The 20,818-nt window shown below is 30.3% G+C and overlaps 2 protein-coding genes across 16 annotated transcripts; both read left to right on the forward strand.

Moving 5' to 3' along the window:
- The first annotated feature begins 1,247 nt into the window (after window positions 1-1,247).
- LOC106795447 (2-oxoglutarate-dependent dioxygenase DAO) lies at window positions 1,248-7,769 on the forward strand. The gene is made up of 4 exons (XM_014765266.3): window positions 1,248-1,454; window positions 3,548-3,987; window positions 6,849-7,164; window positions 7,275-7,769. The coding sequence occupies exons 2-4, from the start codon at window positions 3,650-3,652 to the stop codon at window positions 7,518-7,520; spliced, it is 900 nt and encodes a 299-aa protein (XP_014620752.1). The 5' UTR covers window positions 1,248-1,454; window positions 3,548-3,649; the 3' UTR covers window positions 7,521-7,769.
- Window positions 7,770-8,914: 1,145 nt separating this feature from the next.
- LOC121173373 (bifunctional aspartokinase/homoserine dehydrogenase 2, chloroplastic) lies at window positions 8,915-14,519 on the forward strand. 15 transcript variants are annotated; one of them, XR_005888093.1, is made up of 7 exons: window positions 8,915-9,274; window positions 9,872-9,921; window positions 10,013-10,188; window positions 10,810-10,857; window positions 10,976-11,089; window positions 13,636-13,704; window positions 13,781-14,519. XR_005888093.1 is itself a non-coding variant. In XM_041008677.1 (5 exons), exons 1-4 carry the CDS (start codon window positions 9,121-9,123, stop codon window positions 11,039-11,041), a joined length of 444 nt encoding a protein of 147 aa, XP_040864611.1. In that variant the 5' UTR covers window positions 8,915-9,120; the 3' UTR covers window positions 11,042-11,089; window positions 12,028-12,252. The 15 variants fall into 15 exon arrangements, 2 of the variants coding, with proteins under 2 accessions (XP_040864611.1, XP_040864612.1); XR_005888099.1 differs by lacking the exon at window positions 10,810-10,857; XR_005888092.1 differs by lacking the exons at window positions 13,636-13,704; window positions 13,781-14,519 and adding an exon at window positions 12,028-12,252.
- The last annotated feature ends 6,299 nt before the right edge of the window (window positions 14,520-20,818 follow it).

The following is a 20,818-nucleotide window of genomic DNA, read 5'->3' on the forward strand; positions in this document are numbered from 1 at the left end:
TCCACCCTAGGATACAAGTAATCTCCACCATTCATTGCGAAGGTGCAATATTATAAATAAGGGTAGGAGCCTTCATTCCTAACAATCCAATGAGAGAGCCTCTCTGAGAGAGAAGATAAATAGCTTGGGAAGTCTCTATCCTCATGCTTGAGTAAGCCTCTCCGAGAGAGAAGATAAAAAGCTTGGGAAGTCTTTATCCTCAAGTTTGAGTGAGCCACCATAGAGTGATTCAATCCAAGACAAGAGTGAATCCACTTCTTAGAGTGAGGAAGAGCCTCTTTGAGAGAGAAGAAAAATAGTTTGGGAAGTCTCTATCCTCAAGCTTGAGTGAGCCACCATAGAGTGAGTCAATTTTGAAAACACATCCTTGTAACCTTACTATCATTTTGTATAGTGGAAGAATCTCCATATTGGAGAATTATAATCGTGTGCTCCCATTACTACCTTTAATTACTAAGTACCTATATTAACTTCACGAAGCGGAAAAGTCTGAATTTTCCCAACAGGACACTTCATCATAATTCATTTAACGGGTTATCTTGGATTTAAGGAGATGGGGTATGTTTGGATAATGGTAATTACATTTTAGGAGATGTAAGTGGATGATTTATAGTTGTTATTCCTCATGCCCTCAATTTTATTGTATGATCGACACTGTTGTATATTGTAAAATTTGGGATCTGAATATTGAGGTTGTGTCTTGAGTATATGAATGATAGATTTTGTAAAGAAAATATTTGATAGACACTTAATATGTTATTCAATACTTAAAAAGAGTAAAATAAATTATAAATATAATAAAATTTATAATATGGTGATAAAAAGAAAGAAATAAAAAAATAAGAAGTTTTTAGTGAAATATTTAAAATAACGAATAATTTATGTATCATAAATTACTTATTTTGTACCGTGGGAACATGATGGATGGTTACTTTAGGCTATAATTCTTGTATACTAACACACATCTAGCTTGTGATGTTCTTTATTTATAATTATATATAAAAGCAATATAATATGATATTTTGGTATACATATTTTTATGTTTATTTTATCTCTTTAATTACATTCATAAATTATTTTTATGTTTATTTTATCTCTTTAATTACATTCATAAATTATTATTTTATACTTGTAACTACTCTCACAAACCACTCATTAACCTTTATTATTATTTTTTATTTAAAAAAATGAAAAAAGCAGTTAGACACGAATTGTCTGTTTTTCCTAGTAATAATATTAACAATTTTATGTTTGCAGACAAAAAAGAAACCATGTTTATGTATCTGCGTTTCCCACGTCTAACAATAATTTATACAATATGATTATATGCACCATGTTAATATTATAATATATCGCTGGGACAGTTTTTGTTTGACAGCACAGCACTCGGAAATTTCTGGCGATCTCTGCGTTTTCCCCTATTTTTTCTGAATCTAACAACAAACATCCCTCAGGTGCCCATTTCTCCTCTTCCCTTTCCGATCTATTATGCATGCATGCTATTCCATTCCAATTCCACGCCGTTTCTTGCGTCCCTTTTCACTCTTTTCTCTGCTTATTATTATTACTCCCATTTTCCCCTCCTTCGTTAACCTGCAAAATTACAATGAAAACAGTGCACTGCACCTTAACTAGATTTGGATCTCCCCACCTTTTGAAACCGAATTAATTGTCTTTTCGCCATCGGATACAAATTTATTTATTGTATCAACTGAATTTCGATTCCATGCTATGCTGGTTAGCTCTTCTAGGTTTTTTATCTGAGAAAAAAACAAACACAATATCAACGATTTCAGAGAAGTTTGAGTAAGGTAATTAATCACAGTGGTTGATAACAAACTGAATGGTTGATCTTGTAATCAAACGATTTTGATTACTTGCTTTAGTCTATAGAGTGAAATTGTTCACTTTAGAGGAGTTGGATCCAAATTTGACTGTGTAAAATTTGTGATTCTGTATTTGGATGATCCCTGCTTTCCTTTAATTTCATTTTTAAGTTTACTGTCTTATGAAGGACTGACACCGACATGGACACCGGACACGACACATATATATATATATATATATATAGACACGTGGACACCTATAATGTCCAAAATATAGAACGTAGTACAGGTGTTGTGTCGGTGTCGAACACGGACGCTAGTCGAACACCGGACACGACAAAGGACTGGAGTGTTCGTGCTTCATAGATGCTGTCCCTTCTCACTGGTATTTATTTGCAAGATCTTCGATTGCAACCGGATTTAAAACTTGGCACGTGTGAAACTGCAACTTAAAACTTGACACATCTGAAACCTCAATATTAATGGTTGCAGTCTTGCAAACACAGTTTGAAACTGTTTTCGACTTTGCAAATCAAGCTAATTGTGATGGACAATGTTCTTATCCCATATCCCAAATCAAAGCATTTTGATATGCTGTTTTGGTGTCGGTGGCTTCCTCCGTAGTTTCGGATTTTGGCCAGTTGTTCTGTTTTGTGTTAATTTCAATATTCTTCTGTTTTCGTAAATCATAATTTTGTAACCTCTTTACTTGCTTATTATTATATTTATACTTTACAAGCTACCAAAATTTGTGTCTTCTTCAACCTCTCTGTTCTCTAGTATGATTGTGATTGTACCATGTGATCGAAATTTCCTTTCCTGTTCAATTCTTCATTTACCTTCTTTTTATTTAATCTGGATGTAAATTAAATGTATAGTGTTTATTTAAAATTTTATCTTATTCTTATCTCACCTTATCACAATAATAAAATAATTTGGTGAAAGATTTCATCACAATTTAATGACTTTATAGTATTATTTAAATAATAATGTGCAAAAGCTTTCTGTTAATATCTATTTAAGATAGATTGGACATGCAAATTCAAACTTTTGAAATTTATACTAGTTTTCATTTTTTATTTTTTAAATATCCTCCTTTAAATATAATTCTATTCGAAATAGATCTTTTAACAATAATTCGAATATTATTAAGTCACCATGTTATGACGGTAGGTTTAATTTAACTATTTAAATAAATTCACAATTGGCATTTCCCAATCGTGGTGGTAGGATCAATTGTGGCCAAAACGGCATATCAAAATCTTATCCCATATCCGATAATTTTGGTACATAATTGTGTCCATGATATTTTTCTTACGTCCTATATAATTTTGAAAACAAATGATCGATTTGTGTAGCAATGATAAGCGCTCTTCGCGGAACCATGTTAAAAATTGGTGAACTTATATAATTTTAAATTAACCCATACATTCATTTTAAACGAATACTGAATTTCACGCGTTGAGTATGTACTTTTTATTTTTGCCTTTTAAATTTCCAAATCAGGGTGGTTTCTCTAGTGTCAAACAATAAGACATGGACAGTTATTTTTTACTTTCCAAATTCAGAAATATATTTTCCATGGAAACTATTTTGATGTTAAAATCAATAATTTACATATCATTGTTATCATCACACTGTTTGTTAACTCTCCCTTTTTACTGTCCCTTCTTTTTTGTCTTTGTTTCTTCACTTCCTTCGAATTGTTTTTTTCTGACAAGGCAACAATCATCACTATTAATAAGAGTTCCTTCCTTCACTCTCACCCAAGCCAAAGAAAGGAACAAGAACAAGAACAACAAAGTAACGTGAAAGAGAGAGAGATGGAGGCGATTGTTCCAGTGGTGGATTTCCAGAGGCTTTCAGAGGAAGAGGAGCGCAAGAAGCTGAGAAAAACATGTGAGAAACCAGGGTGTTTCAGAATCATCAACCACTCAATTCCACTAACACTCATGGCTGACATGAAGTCAGTGGTTAAATACTTGCATGACCTTCCCACGGAAATCAAAATGCGCAACAAACCCTCCGTCCCTGAGAGTGGCTATAGGGCGGCATCGCCAACAAGTCCTCTATACGAGGGCATGGGAATATATGACATGCATGCCTCACCACAAGCATTTGAAGATTTCTGCTCCAACTTGAATGTGTCACCCCGTCACAGGTTCTTTATGTTACTCTCATTCAATCCTTCTTTATTTGGCTCCAACAATATAGAATTTATTTTTGTATGCTTGAAAATTGTTATATATGAAAGTTAATTAATCACGTTTAATTACATAAATTTTAATTAAAAGTTAATTTTCCTCCAATTTATATCTTTTACTGGAACTTAGTATTAGGAATAAAAAATAGTATTAAAATTAAAATCTTAATAAATGAAGGTTGGTTTATAGATAGTAGCATTAAATGAGGTAAAATTAGTTGAAATTATTTTATATTTGAAATTAAATGATGTAAAATTAGTTTTTTTTTTTTATATTTGAGGCCAGTAATTTTCTTTTATATTTAAGATCAAAGTAGCATTTGTATTTGTACGAGGGTAAATAAGTAACTTTTTTCCTTTCTTATGTTCTCTGAATGATCTTTTCTCTTCTCCAAATGATACTTGGCCAGCCAAGGATGAGGTACCTATAAAAGGTACTTCAATGCTTAAGTAATAAGATCTCAACAGTGTTTTATCTCGATATTCATGTAATTATTTATACACACGGGGTGGACATGAGTTAAATCAAGTCAAACTTTACTAGGTTTTCAGCTCGGCTTGAGTTGAATACGCAAAGCTTGAGCTTGACTCATTACCTATCATAGACTTTTTTTAGAGGCTCGGCTGGGCTTACATAAAAGTCTGGTTTGGCCTACGAGCCTATTTAAAAGCCTACTTAAAGACATCTTTAACCAATTAATTGTTTTAAAACCTAGTGAAATACTAACCAAAAAAACAATTATAAAATTTTGTATAAGTAATGTACAAAATCATATTGAATTCAAGTTATTAAAACACAAAGTATATCAAAAGAAAATGAAAAAAAAGAACATAATATTAAAAAATATATGAATTAGACATGATTTATACTAATATAGCCAAATAAAAATATTTAAATTGTCTGAAAATGTCTTTACAAAACATTCTTTTCTTGGGAAGTATTAATCTGGTTGTATTATCCTTTTAATTTAAGTCCTTTTCTTTTTGAAAATTTTTCACATGCAAGGGAACTCTCTAAGCACTTTATGCCACTTCATACTGTCATTCATAATGCCATAAAAATGTTATAGATAATAGTTATTATTATTATTACTTAAACAAGTCGGCTTGTCAAGCTTAACAAGTTTTTTTTATAGTTTGACTTTGACCTTTTTATCTAAAAAAACTTTTTAAAGAGCTTAAACTTGACCTTTATAGTAAACAAGTCGAGCCGAGGCGAGCCTTAAATAGGCCGAGTCATAGGTCCTTGACAAGCGACTCAACTCATTTTCATCCTCACCTTAGTGGATCTTCGACCTATGAGTTTTTTCTCAAGGCTGCCTCTTTAGATAATGTATATGTAATTGTCATTGGGGAATTGATCTTATCCCTAATGATACTTTCTCAAATAATCAGGGTGATCTTTCTTTATAAAGATCATCATAAGTTGGATGAGACATGTTTAGTATTCAGTTAGACTCAGTACCTAGTAAAGGGGTATCAAGTATTTGGATAGGCCAAGGACCTGATACTATAGGGGATATCAGGTATTAGGCTAGGGCAAATATCTACCCGGTATAGTACAATTAAAGATTTTTAACCACATGTTTAGATTGGATAATGTTGGAGGCAAGGAAAATTGGACATAGTATGATTTATTGATTTTCATCTATTTGCTTGGTAGAAAAAAGAGGGGTGTGGATTCAGTGACTTTGGAGGAAAACTCACTCATTTTACATCAGCCGATTAATTTGATGGTTCAGATTTTACCACTTGTTTTAATAGATCTTTTTTACTTAAATTATTAATTTAATACTTATATTTTTATATACTTTAAAATCATAAACAATATTATTAATCGTGTTAATTAACTATTAAAATAAGATTACCTTTAATGAAAGATATACACGCATAAAAAATTATAAAAAAATGTTGTAGATCTTAAACTGTAAAAATTTTCATTCTCGGTAAAAGATTTTTTATAACTAAATAATTATCAGAAATTTTTAGACAATTTGAATAATACTAGAGATCACTGGTTAAATTAAAATAACTTTACATTAATTAATTTATGCGCTCACCGCTCAGTAGTATTTTTTATAATTTTAAAGTATAAAAAATATACGAACCAAGTCAATAATTAAATTAAAAGTATTTTTTAAAATAAATGCATGGTAAAATCTAGACCATAAAAATTAATCTAATGGCTTAAATGGGTGGAAAATGAAGGTGATTTTCCCGCTTTAAAGTCACTGAATTCGATTACAAAAATGAGAGGAAGGGGTTACGAAATTTCGTGGATACTACCATTAGGGAAATCTTTCCAATTTGCCTTGAACGAGAGATGCTTTGTTGGTGCTAATGTATTTCTCTTTTAATTTCTTAAAATTAAATATTTTTATAATTAATATATATATATATATATATATATATATATATATATATATATATATATATATATAAAGAATAACAATTTAAAACTCATTCAAAGTTGGCCTAATTGTAAGAGTTAGAGTAATTAATATAAGGTATTAGATTTGAAGCTCATTGTTGTCATTATACAATAAATCATTGTTGTTATTATATAATAAATAATTGTGTCGTGAAGAAAAATGATGCAGCAAATATATTTTTTTAATTAGTATATAAAATATTTTCATATAGTTTTTTTTTCACTCTTTATGATCATCTAAATTAGTCAAGAAAAAATTATATATTTTATTTCTCCTCTATTTTTTTCATTCTTACTTCAATTCTTTCTATTGTGCTTTAAATTCAGATAAAAAGAATGAGCTTGATATCTTTAACATTCATTAAGTTGATTTATTTTTTCTTCATAGGCAAATAATAAAGGAATATGGTCAAGCAATTCATGACTTGGCATCAAATTTATCACAAAAAATGGCTGAGTCTTTGGGTATAATGGATAATGATTTCAAGGACTGGCCATTCATTTTGAGGACTATTAAATATAGTTTTACCCCAGATGTTATAGGCTCCACGGGAGCACAATTGCACTCAGATACAGGATTTATCACTCTACTTCAAGATGATGAACATGTTAGTGGTCTTGAGATGATGGATGATTTTGGCTCATTTAAGGCAGTTCCTCCCATACCAGGGGCCTTCCTTTGCATTGTTGGAGATGTTGGACATGTAAGCATAGATTAACAAGATATTTTTATGTATTTGAATCACATTAGCTAAACCTTATTTTAATTTTGAACATTATGTATCCACTATAAAATAAATATATCTTTGTACAGGTTTGGAGCAATGGAAAATTTTGGAATGCCAGACATCGTGTAATATGCAAGGAAACGGGTACTCGTTATTCATTTGGTGCATTTATGTTATCACCAAGGGATGGTAATGTTGAGGCCCCAAAAAAATTGGTGGAAGTTGACCATGTACAACGCTATCGACCATTTAAGTACGAAGATTTGAGGGATTTCAGAATCACCACAGGAAAGAGGGATGGCGAAGTCCTTGATCAATATCGCATTTGTTAGTCATTTTATGCATCGAAATACATCGCCAATAGAACTTTATTTTGAAAAATAAGTTGGCGATAAAATAAATGTTGCATCCATTCTAAATAATTTAAATAGTTTGGTGTCCTTGTTCGTTCATGAATCCTAATTCGTCGTGTTTTAATTTGGATCATGTTATTGTATTTTGTTCTAGTTGAGTTGTGTTACTATTGATATGCTTGCTGTAGACCAAGGAAAGTCTATATATGCAGCAGGTTATGTGATGAATTTGAGTGTGATCATTAAAGTTGCCATGGTTGATATCTTCAAACAAAATATTTAATAAGAGTCCTTAGATTTATTATTCACCAAAATAAAGTCCTTAGATTTATTCAAAGCACTCTTGAGTAATCTTGTTAGGGAACATGTGATGAGAGGAACGAGCAAAAATAATATCAATTGAAATAGAGACATTCATTATAAGAAAACTATATAACTAACAAGCAAGCTAGTACGGTTTTCTTCATAACCAACCCAACACACCTAACAAGGAAGTGGTTGTAACCTCTACTTTAGAAATAAGTGAAATGAAGTGTGTGTGTGTGTTAATTTACCGATACAGGTAAATATAGATATATAAGAAATGAGTGAGCTTTTGTGACGAAAATAATCTTAGGTTTAAGACTTAAGAAATATGATTTGATGAGTGTAGAAAAATATGTTGAAACTTAATCAAGAAGTAATTGTAAAATTTGAATTTGTTGCATCTCCCTAGGTGAATATAATTTGATGTGTATGGTTTAAGTACAAATCATTGTAAAGTGTAGCATTAAGGTGTACTTTAGAAAGTACCACTACTTGAAAAATATGTTTCTACATCGGTTTTATGGCACATTAAAAGTCGATTATAGAGCCAACAATGTGAAAAGTCAAATTTTTTTATGACGATTCTTAAAAAATCATCTTAAAAAAAGTTGTACATTCTAAGACGGTTCTCAAAAAAATAATCGTCTTAGAATGATTACATTCTAAAATGGTTTGTCAAATAATTGTGTTAGAATATAATTTTTTTATAAATAAAATTAAAATAAGTATAAGATTCTAAGACGGTTTTTTAGAGAACCGTCTTAAAATGTTTTTCAAACAAAAAATGAAATGATTTTAAAATTCAAAAACAATTTTCTAAGATAGTTATTCTGAGAACCGTCTTAGAATATTTTTTTGTATAAGAAAATTAAAAATCCATACAGCTTATTCAATTCCTCTTTTCATTTCACTACACACAGACGATTATTTGGGACTGTCTTAGAATATGACACGATGATAAACTTGTAATTAAAATACCCAAAAATTGTTTTTTACAACTCACATTAATATACATTAGTGGTAATTTTGTAATTATTAACAAAACAACAACCACACTTTTAAGAGAAAACCGCCTTCGTTCTCCACTGGGCGGACAGGTCAGGACCTTTGATATTCTTTGTTTCTCAGGAAAATTGATCTCACCCTAGTAGGAGCCAATAAAAATTTCGAACCCGTGAACTCTTTTTCTTACTAGAAATGCAATTTCTCTCTCTCGACGAGGGGGATAAAGAGAGTGACAATATCGAACAGTGAGGGAAAGGGATTGGCAAAAATGACGGTAGTGGCGGCCGGCTCTGATTGCCGGATATCGGCTCCGACGGTGTTTCCGGTGGTGCTGGTGTTGGTGCTCGGGATTGTGCTGCCATTTCTGTTCGTGAGGATCACGATCTTGATTCTGGAATCTGCTGCGGCGTGTTCCTCATTGGGTAATCTATTCCTCCAACTTTTCACTTTCCTAACTTATCTTTCTTATTTTGTGTTCATTTTCTTCTTTTCCTTTCACTTTCACAACAATCTCACACTCTCATCACACTCCATTTACTTAATTTTTTTCAGTTTAGTAAACGCGAAACTTTGCTTTTTCAAGTTTACTTGAACATTCGTGATTGAATGATGCGACTTTACTGTTTTTAATTCTTTTTAGTTTTTGCTCTTAAAAGAAAAAGAATAACCTGAGAAGAGAGAGCGAATATCATTTATGAAACGTGATGTTTGATTATTAAGTTTATCAGCTTAATGGAGAATTTGAGGTTATATTCCCTCAGTTTGAATAATAAGATTATAAGAGCAAATTAACAAAATTTGTAAACATCGTTTGTTTGGCAGATACGTGCTAAATAAGCTTTCAAGTGATTGGTTATTCCACACACAGTATATTCTTTACTCTCCCTTTTTTTGTTTATTTATCCTTTGCAAAGCATAAACTGTTTTCTCATAATTTTGGCAGTATATACATGTTTAAATGATTTTCTCCCCATGAAATTAATTGGATTTTTTGTGTTTTGCTTTATACTGATTCTCAGGAAGGGTCTTACTTTACCACCAAGTACCACAGTACGTGCTTCACTTACAGGTTGCGACTTACTTTTATGCTAGAACTTGTCCTTTTTGTTTTGAAATAGACAAATATAGTAACTTATGTTTTTTACTTTATTTGCAAGTAGATGTGAAACCTGGTGTGTCCTTGGAGGAAAAAAAACTACCCAAAGGAGAAACTTGGTCTGTTCACAAATTTGGTGGAACCTGTGTGGGAACCTCTCAAAGAATAAAAAATGTTGCTGACATAATTCTTAAGGATGATTCGGGGAGAAAATTGGTGGTTGTCTCTGCAATGTCAAAGGTGAAAAATATGATGTATGACCTTATCCACAAGGCTCAATCACGCGATGAGCTTATATAGCTGCATTGGATTCTGTTTAGGAGAAGCACAATGCAACTGCACATGACATACTTGATGGACATAATCTTGCTAGTTTCTTGTCTAAATTGCATCATGATATTAGTAACCTTAAGGCAATGCTTCTCTTTGATACTCTGTTCTGTTTTCTCTTGTTCAGTTATATCTATTTCTTTTGTAAATCGTCATTTGAACCTAGGATGTTATCTTCAAGTTGTCATTGTTTATTATAAGTTGACATTTATGGCTTTCACTTTCTGGTGTTGTTTTCACATTGTAATGGTATTGATGTTGATCTATATTGCATTAGCTATGTCTTGGTTGCTATTTTATAGTATTGATCATTGCTTATGTCTTGGACACTATTGTATGACCATAATAATAATATTATGGTAAGAATATTAAATGCACAGTTCTACTCTACTTTTCTACAACTTCCAAAAAAGGTCTGTCATTTCAAAGGATTGGAGTTCTGATATTTAGTTGGGGAGCCTTTCATGTTCAGTTTGATTTTTGTTTTTTTTCTGTAATGTAACTAATCATTACCAATGCTTTGGATGACAGTGTTGGAGCGTAGCATCAATACACTTTTTCTCACTGAAATGGTTTGAGGTTTAATGCTGACACTGAAACACTTCTTCGAAACAAAAGTTACAGCAAGTGTCTTCTAAAACTTGTTGCTGGCCAAGATTATTGCAACTTCTTTTTAAATGCATGATTTTTAATGCAGATTAACAATCCTTTTGAGAAAGGCCCTTTGAGCCCCCGTTTCTATGGTGAACATGCACTCCGATGACATCCAATAGGGGAGGAACGTTGCATTGCTTGCAAACTTTGTGAAGCTGTAAGTCTTTGATTGTTTATCCTATAGTTTTGGTTTAACGATCATTGAGACCATGCATTCTACCCAGCATTGTCTATCCAACAGGGGAGGAATGTTGCATTGTTTATTTACTTTGAATTTTTTTCTTTATTACTGTACACTAGTACTGCTTCAACATTATACCTGTAATGTGGGACAAACATATTAAGCTAGTAGAGAGTAGGGATAGAAGCTCATGTACATATTAATTTATAGGAGGCCAAAGCATCTAGTAGTCCCTAAACAATGAAATTACAATATTTTTTTAAAATGAAATATTAACCTAAAAATTTAAGTTTAACATTACGGATAAGGTTAATAGTTTTTTTGTAAGATGATTATTAATTATTAATATGATTAATATGATACGTTTTTTTAAGATGATTTTATTAATTAATTTTTCATCATTGATTTTTTTGTGTTACTACAAAACCTTTAATATGGTTCTATTATATTGATGCAAAGTTTTAATAGAATTATTTTATTTTTTAATGTGGATAATGAAGTTTCATAAATTAGTGCTTGTGAATTGAGGAACGGTGTTGAACGGTCCAACGATAACAAGAATACAAGATCGAATGCAAGTATTATATATGCACGATGAATGAAAATGAAAAAAAATATATTAAATTGTAAATAAAAAAAAGTATCTAAGTCATAGATTAATCATTGTTGCACTTGCTTCAACACTAGGTATGGTATTGATGCCATGTGGTATTAAAGTACCAGATCCAAAGTTTTGCTTCAACACTAGGAATGATTAAGTGAAAACCTCAGTAAATTTTGTCTTCTATCAGAAGAAAAATTGTTATTCATTTTTCAAAGAGATAAGGACGTTATTCGAATTTCAATTACCTAGTACAATTTGTATTTTGATATATTCGTTTTTATTGATATACTTTTGCTTTATTTGGTGGCAGAAAATGTATACTTCTATTTTGTAGACACAACTCCTTTTGTTGATAAATACTTCATTGAGAATAAAGGCCATAGCTACGATTGGAGAGGCATACTACCCAGGAAGCGTTACATTTCTAACCTTCTCAAGTTAATTTTATTATGAATTCAAAAATAATAATTAGTATATATAATTTCATAGCAAAACATTTAAATGTCAAGAAAGATAAGCCCTCCTATATTTGATATCCTTTCTTATCATATGTAGTTGTAGATAATTCTAGATATATATTTTTCGGTCGAATGGGAACTTATTTCTTCACAAGAAAATGAAAATGGCAAAATATATATTAGATCGTGATTAAAAATAGTTTTATGATTTAATTATCAGTAGAAGTCAAACTTCTTTCTAAAGGCATAAAGACATATGTCTGAAACCAAGCAACAATAAATGCCACGCATGCACATATGCATTTTGCATCTTTGATATCCAAAACTTGAACGAGACATTGTAATACAGGGCAGTTTAGCCTATGCGTTAAACTGTGTTTTTTTAATTTTTTTTATTAATTAGTTTGATGTTATCAATTTTTTAAATATATGAGAATTTTTAAAAAAATCACAATTTTTTTTTACATATGAAATTGTTTTAATAGATTTTTTAATGAAGTGATTACTTGATGACAAAAATTAAAATAAAAAAATAAAAAAATAAAAATTAAAACAAAAACCTTTAAAAATAGCTAAAATAAAAACAAAAACTCTTATTTATAGGACCAAAACGTTACTTAAGAGAAAAAAAGATATATAACAGACGTACTAATAAAAAAAAATTTGCTCTGCCAGACGTACTAATAGTATATTAATGAAGATTTTATATAAACTAACATAAATGCAAAGGCACAGTCTGAACCATGTTTCACTCCTCTCTACCAAACATACAACAACGAAATCCATAGTTCTACTAATTATGGATTTTAAATAAACTAATTATGGATTTTGTTGTAGTACTCTTGAATGAAAAATTGTGTCTGCTTCTAAACTGAAAGGTCTTTCTAGAAATTTGATTAAAGCAATATATGAATGCATTTTGGAAATGGGATTATTTTTTGTGTTTAGTATATAGGTGATCTTGTTAGATGTTTATTCACTACTACAAAAATTCGATTTAACATCGAGAGATTAATATCAATTTTTGACAAAATCGATGTTAACATAAATGCAGTGGCATAATGGTAAATAATGTGTTTCTGTTAATATCGGTTTTCTTAAAATTTGATGTTAACGAAGTGACGTTTACATCGGTTCTTGTAAAACCTATGTTAACATTAATTTGTTAACATCGGTTTTTCCAAAACCGATGTTAATATCTCTTCGTTAACATCGGGTTTGAAGAAAACCGATGTTAACCTATGTTCGTTAACATCGATTTTCTGAAAATCGATGTTAACGTATGACCAGTTAACATTGGTTTCTTGAAGAAAACCGATGTTAACGTTAACATCATTCTGTTAACATCGGTTTTGTATTGAAAACCAATGTTGGACTTACATTTTAAATTATATCATACGCGACCTATTTTGCTCGCGCTCTCTTCTTCTCCATGTAACCTCTCTTGTTCTGCATCTAAGCTTGTTGTTCTCCATCGCGCTAAAGACCGTGACAACTCACTTTTTGTTGTCCATCGCCAACTTACCTAGGTACATTTCGTCTAAACTTCATGTCTTCATTGTAACTTACCCGTGTTGTTATATTGAAAACCTAGGTCTGTTTCAGGAACTCGTGGTTAACCCAAGGACCTTTTTCGGTTTCTACTGCAAGGATTGGGGAACTCGTGGTGACCTGAGGTATAAGGTAAGCTTCATGTCTCTGTGCCATTGTCACTGATCTCAATGTCAGTCTCGCTGCCATTGTCACTGTCGGGTTCGAGGTAAGCTTCATGTCTTCATTGTAACTTTGTGCCTCCGTGTACGTGCTAAATTTGAGAAGCAATGTTGCCTTTTTCCAACTCATGAGGGATACATAGACAATATATTTAGAAATGTTGCAGTAGTTTTGTTTATTTCACTGGCTCAATTTTAATTCAAATAAATTTCTTTAGTACCAAATTACTACGCTTTTTTCCATATGCTTCAAGCAAACATATACACCAACTTCTTTTTATCGATTTAACTTTGGAAACAAATGTTCTCATTTGAAATAATCAACAAAAAATACCTATGTGTACAACTGTATATTTTGCCAATATAAGTTGTCATTGTTTTTCTTCATCAAGAACTTAGTATAAATTCCAGTTAATGTTGTTTGATTTATAGTTTTCAGTCATTGATTGATGACTTTGATTTACAAGGTTGCTTCAGGAGCTCGGGTTATAATCCAATCTAAACTATATTGAGACAGAACAAGTAACAACTCTTAAAATATTTTTGTTTTAGAGGTTGGACAGCTACCAAAACTGCTAGTTTTTATCTTTTGTTTGAATGAAACATGATGATGGTATATATTTATGTAGGTCCTTGATGATGGTATATATTTATGTAGGTCCATGTGATATATTTATGTAGAATAATTTTATTTTTTTTGCATGTATTGCCTAGGATTATTTGCTATCAAGATGCCAAAAGTTTTGACACTAGTTAATTAATTTCAATTTTACCTTAACACTTAACTCTTTATTGTACAAATTTTTGTATGAAGAGATATATTCTTTATGTAGGTCCATGTGATATATTCTTTCTCTTTATCTCTCTTCATAACATTGTGGCCATCTTATTACATACTTCCCAGTCTTCTCATCCTATCTCACTCTTTATTGTACAAATTTTTGTATGAAGAGATTTTATGAATACAATTTCTCAAAGCAATAATGATAAGAAAGTACTCAAAATTGGATTTCAGTGCAGGTTGAGATTGTCACGTTATTTGATGATGATAGAATGAGTGGCTTCTTCAAATTTTATGGTTCTGAACCAATTGAGGCATATATACGAAAAAGAATCCACACACACTTGCACAAATAAAAAGAACAAAAAATCCACAGCAACAACCTTATCTCTGTAGTCGTCAACACCAATGGGCGAGATCTGCATAACAATTCTCTTTTCCTCTTTTTTTTTCTTCAATTACCATCAATGTATCATTCTGGGTTCTGATTTTTTTTTTGAATAGGAAGAGAAAAAACCAGAGGAAAAAAAAGTGGAGGAGAAAAAAGCAAATGAAGAAGAAAAGAAAGAAAAAGAGAAAAAACCAGAGGAATCAAAAGATGACAAGGAATCCAAGGAGGAATTTGCACCGCCAGAAATCGTGCAAGGCACAACCTTTGCAATGCATGGACACTTTAAGCATGATTTTTGGCATCTTTTAAGTTAGGGACTATTTTGCAACAATTATGCAAAAGATATGGACTATTTTGAATTTTTCATTAAATTAGGGACTAATATACAACAGGGGTACAAAGTCAGAGACTAAATTGTCTATTTACTCGTTTTGTTATCATTAAATGACGTGACATCTTTTAGGAGACACGTCCGCGTGCCATGCCACGCCATCTTTTAGTGTCATGTTGGATAGTCCACGTGACACTAAAATTGACCTCACTAACGGCGTTACTTTAAAATTTAATGAAAGAATTATTTTGCAACACTTATGCAAAGATAGGGACTATTTTGAATTTAATATTAAGTTATGGACTAATATGCAAAACGGGTACAATCTCAGAGACTAAATTGTCTATTCACTCATTTATTAGTATTTATTCAATAATATAGCTGAATATAATATATACTGCCTGGATTGAGTTGGTTTTGGCCTGAATTGGTTTTTTTTTTAATTTACAAGTTTGAGTTCATTTAATAAATAAACAAAATATTAAAAAAAAATATTCATTCTCCCCAAAATTGATGTTGCAAGTACTATACAATATCAGTTATGCCAAAATCGATGTCGTATAGCACAACATCGGTTTTTCTAAAAAACCGTTGTTGTAAGTACTATACAACATTGGTTTTGGTAGAAGTGATGTTTTATGATTTTTTTTTATTATTTGCTACTACTATACCACATCGATTTTGGGAATAATCGATGTTGTATAGTAAATTTCAACATCGATTTTTATAACCAGTATTAAAAATAACCTACTTTTAATGATGTTTGTTTCAACATTTATTTAAAACTGATGTTGAATGTTCAAAATAACCGATTTGAAAAACATTATTTCTAGTAGTGTGTAGTGTGTATAGGTTATTTCTTTATTAGTACTTTACCCTTTTTTTAGAAATGCATTATTGTTCCTTACATTAAAGTATATTATTTTAGTTTAATTGTGCATGGTTTATTAATGATTGAAGTTTTGCATAACAAATTTAACACCTCATTAACCATCCTAACTTGCTTAGTTGAGGCCTTAACAAATAAGAGGCAATCACATGCAAAAAAGAGGTGAGAAATAGAGGGCCCAATCCTAGAATTTTTACAAGTTGCCAATCACCTGAATCAACTTTTTCCTGGATCAAAATAGCAAGTTTTTCCGTACACAACAAAAACAAATAGAGAGACATAGGATCACCCTAACCCATACCTCTGTGAGGAATAAAACTATCAAGCTAAAGCAGAATTATTCCATTTAAGAGCATAAAAGATAGATGAGGTGCAATTTAGAATCAATTCGATAATCCAATTTTTATTCTTCTTTTATCATTTGTAACTTTTTACATTCATTTAAAGAACATATAGAAGCAAAAATAAATTCTTGGGGAAGCAATTGAACCCATACAATTCAACATGGATCGATTTCGTAAGTTCTATAAATTGCAAATTATACAAAGCCAAGAAAGTGGATTTAACTATGAGCGAAGTTGAAGTATCCTCCAACCAAATCCAACGATCATTCCCTTGACTTCCCACTTTCATATTTTTGATAATGCAAGAAGATAAATCATTCCGTGCAATAAACGCCTCCATGGTATTAATTTGTTGGAGATAAAATATCATATGGGTCACAAAAAAATATAGCAATTTCACATTAGTCTGTGAAAGTAAGAAAATTCAAAAATATCCTTGAAAGTGTAATCCATTAACCAATTTAGTCCAAAGTTCAAAAGCCAACTTGCATTTAAGTTGAATAGAGTATTCAAGTTGACGGTTCAAATAGAGGCATCGGTCTTAGTTCTCCTATTCCTTTTCCAGCACGTCCTCAAAGAATTTCTACTGGAAGAGAATTATTCTACCAGTCATTAATCTTTCTAGCAAAAATGTGTTCAAAATGCACTCTTGTGCTCTAGTTTATTTGTCAACCATGATTTCCTTAATCTTGGGCTTTATATGATTGAAAACTCAACATCAAAGAGTTGTAGGTTTAAAATTCAAATGTCTGGTTCCAACATATTATTAAACTATTAGAAGTTTTGACTGTGTTACATTGTGCAATATTTCTATAGGTAATTTGTTATGCACAAAATCTTGACTCTCTCTTCATCATGTAGGAGATGGTCTTTCAATCTTGAGGGCATAACTTAAAAGTCAAAAGAATCAAGTTAAACATTTGAAAAAAGAAAGTCACTATGGTCTAGAAGTTTGGAGGAGGTAACTTTAGATTATTACTGTACAGTAATGATTATAATATCTTATTCTCGTCTACTGGACATGTTTTATCCTTTCATTACATTCTATCCATGTATAATGCAATAACAAGTACAAAGACTCTAAATTTTTTTATTGATAGAGGTGTGTTCTTTTTGAGCATAACATACATGGAAATTTGAGAAAAGTATAATATAATTCATAATCTAATGGATCACAAGCAATGTATATGAAATTATTATTATTAGCAATTTTATCCTGATATTAATATAATTATTAGCTCTATTATTATTATTTCAGAATATATGAAATTGAAATGACATATGACTAGGATAGAAATCTGAGATTGATTGAAAGCAATGTATATGAAGTTTTTAATTTTCTTTTTTTAAAAAAACACATTCTAAGATGGTTCTCTAAAAAATCGTCTTAGAATGTTACATTCTAAGACAATTTTTTGGGAAAACCATTTTAGAATCCTCAATATTTTTAATTTTTTTTAAAAAATCATACATTCTAAGACAATTCTCTGAAAAAATTTCTTAGAATGTCTATCATTTTAAGATGGTTTTTACCTAAGAACCATCTTTAAAATGTTTTATTCTAAGACAGTTTTGAGCTAAAAATCGTGTTAGAAAGATAGCATTTTTTAAGATGATTTTTATGGGTTGGCTACAACGACGGTTAATAACTAATGGCGTAGACAACTTTTAACCGACATAGAATGACTTTATTCTAGCAGTATAGGGGATTCGAAAGTTCCTAAGTTATACTAACTATGGAGAGCAGTTTTCCAGAATAATATTGTTGGAGAGCAGTTTTATATAATTTCATAATTTAACTCACATTCTTGATTATTAACATTTAAATTTTTGTATTTCTTTAAGATAAAAAAAATCTCATGAAACTTTGTTATAACATACTTAGTTGATGTTATGTATTCCACTACTCACTTGGACAAAACATTATACCTATATTACCTAGTTAACTTATAAATGTGAATCATTTGATTTAATTTCAAGAAAATAACTTTAAGGAATGGAGGTAATTGGTGACAGAAATTAAGTGTTTCACGAAAGTTGACAATGACTTTAGGTTTAGGACCATGCGTTATTGTGTCACGTTTGAAACTATCATTGAAATGAGGTTAATACTGATTCATGTTGCCAATGTCATTTGTAGATTTGGATTAATAAATTACTTTAGAACCAAAAAAGAATGAATAAATTGCTAATAGTTTTGAAGTTAGTTATGATTTCTTTGTGTTTGCTATGTGACTAATATAATATAGAACATATGCATTATTGCCTTCATGTACTTTTTATTTTGTGTATAACCTATTTCAATTTTGATGATTGAATGACGTTTCCTGCTTGTAATATAATAGGTGACAATGAAAAAAAAGTTAAAAAAAGTCACATTCAAAGACGGTTATCTCACAAAAATTGTCTTAGAATGTGACACATTTTAAGATGGTTTTAGCGAGATAACTGTCTTTAAATGTAACCCCTTCTAAGACGATTTTGCCGCCAAAACCGTTTTAGAATTGGCACGAAAATCATCTTTGAATGTAACCCCTTCTAAAACGGGTGGTGAACCATCATCATATATTCTACAATGTTGCCTACGACGACGGTTAATAAGCAACGCTGAATGTGTAAATTAACTAACTTAGAATAACCTTTCTTTAGTAGTGCGACTTTTCCGATTAGAAATCTCTGTCGAAAATCTTGTTGACCACCTTTAATGGGATCTTCCCTTTTAATCAGATTTTTTTACATTTATAAGATTTAAATCTGAGACCTTACTTAAAGAAATTGAATTCGGTACTACTCAGATCAACAATTTGTTAGTATATATTGTTGACTGGATGTCATTTGAGGCCTACATGAATTATTCAAAATTGTAATGGCAAAAAGATATAACTATGAAGAATGAAGGTGATTTTCGGGGGCTTTACATGTGATATATATCGGCCGGTTGACAGGAGTGTGGACACTTCATCATATTTCATTTAACGAGTTATCTTGGATTTAATGAGATGGGATATGTTTAGATAATGGTAATTACATTTTAGGAGATGTAAGTGGATGATTTATAGTTGTTATTGCTCATGTCCTCAATCTTATTGTATGATTGACACTTTTGTATATTGTAAGATTTGGGATCTGAATATTGAGGTTCTGTTTTGAGTATATGAATGATAGATTTTGTAAAGAAAATATTTGATAGACACTTAATATATTATTCAATACTTAAAAAGAGTAAAATAAATTATAAATATAATAAAATTTATAATATGATGATAAAAAGAAAGAAATAAAAAAATAAGAAGTTTTTAGTGAAATATTTAAAATAACGAATAATTTATGTATCATAAATTACTTATTTTGTACCGTGGGAACATGATGGATGGTTACTTTAGGCTATAATTCTTGTATACTAACACACATCTAGCTTGTGATGTTCTTTATTTATAATTATATATATAAGCAATATAATATGATATTTTGGTATACATATTTTTATGTTTATTTTATCTCTTTAATTACATTCATAAATTATTATTTTATACTTGTAACTACTCTCACAAACCCCTCATTAACCTTTATTATTATTTTTTATTTAAAAAAATGAAAAAAGCAGTTAGACACGAATTGTCTGTTTTTCCTAGTAATAATATTAACAATTTTATGTTTGCAGACAAAAAAGAAACCATGTTTATGTATCTGCGTTTCCCACGTCTAACAATAATTTATACAATATGATTATATGCACCATGTTAATATTATAATATATATATATATATATATATATATATATATATATATATATATATATATATATATATATATATATATATATATATATAATTATCCGCAACGCCAACGAGTAATATATAATACTAATATTTCTAAATTATTATTTATTTTCACTATGCACCGTGCTAATATATATAGAGACTGACTGATTTTTTTTAATAAAAGGAATGGGATTTATTATTTAATTATCATCCAACTAATTTTTTTTTTCATATTGAACAAACTATTTTGAGGCAGGATTCATCCTGAAATCTTGGGGTTCAGATAAAATAATAATAAAAATGTCCACATATAAATATTTTACAAATATATATATATATATATATATATATATTTTATATTATAAAAAAATAGATTTATAATTTGAGTAAAATAATGAGGAATGTTAGAGATATTTTCTCATATATTTTTTTTA

Source organism: Glycine max, chromosome 13 (genome assembly GCF_000004515.6).
Source record: "Glycine max cultivar Williams 82 chromosome 13, Glycine_max_v4.0, whole genome shotgun sequence".
In the NCBI taxonomy this organism is placed as follows: domain Eukaryota; kingdom Viridiplantae; phylum Streptophyta; class Magnoliopsida; order Fabales; family Fabaceae; genus Glycine; species Glycine max.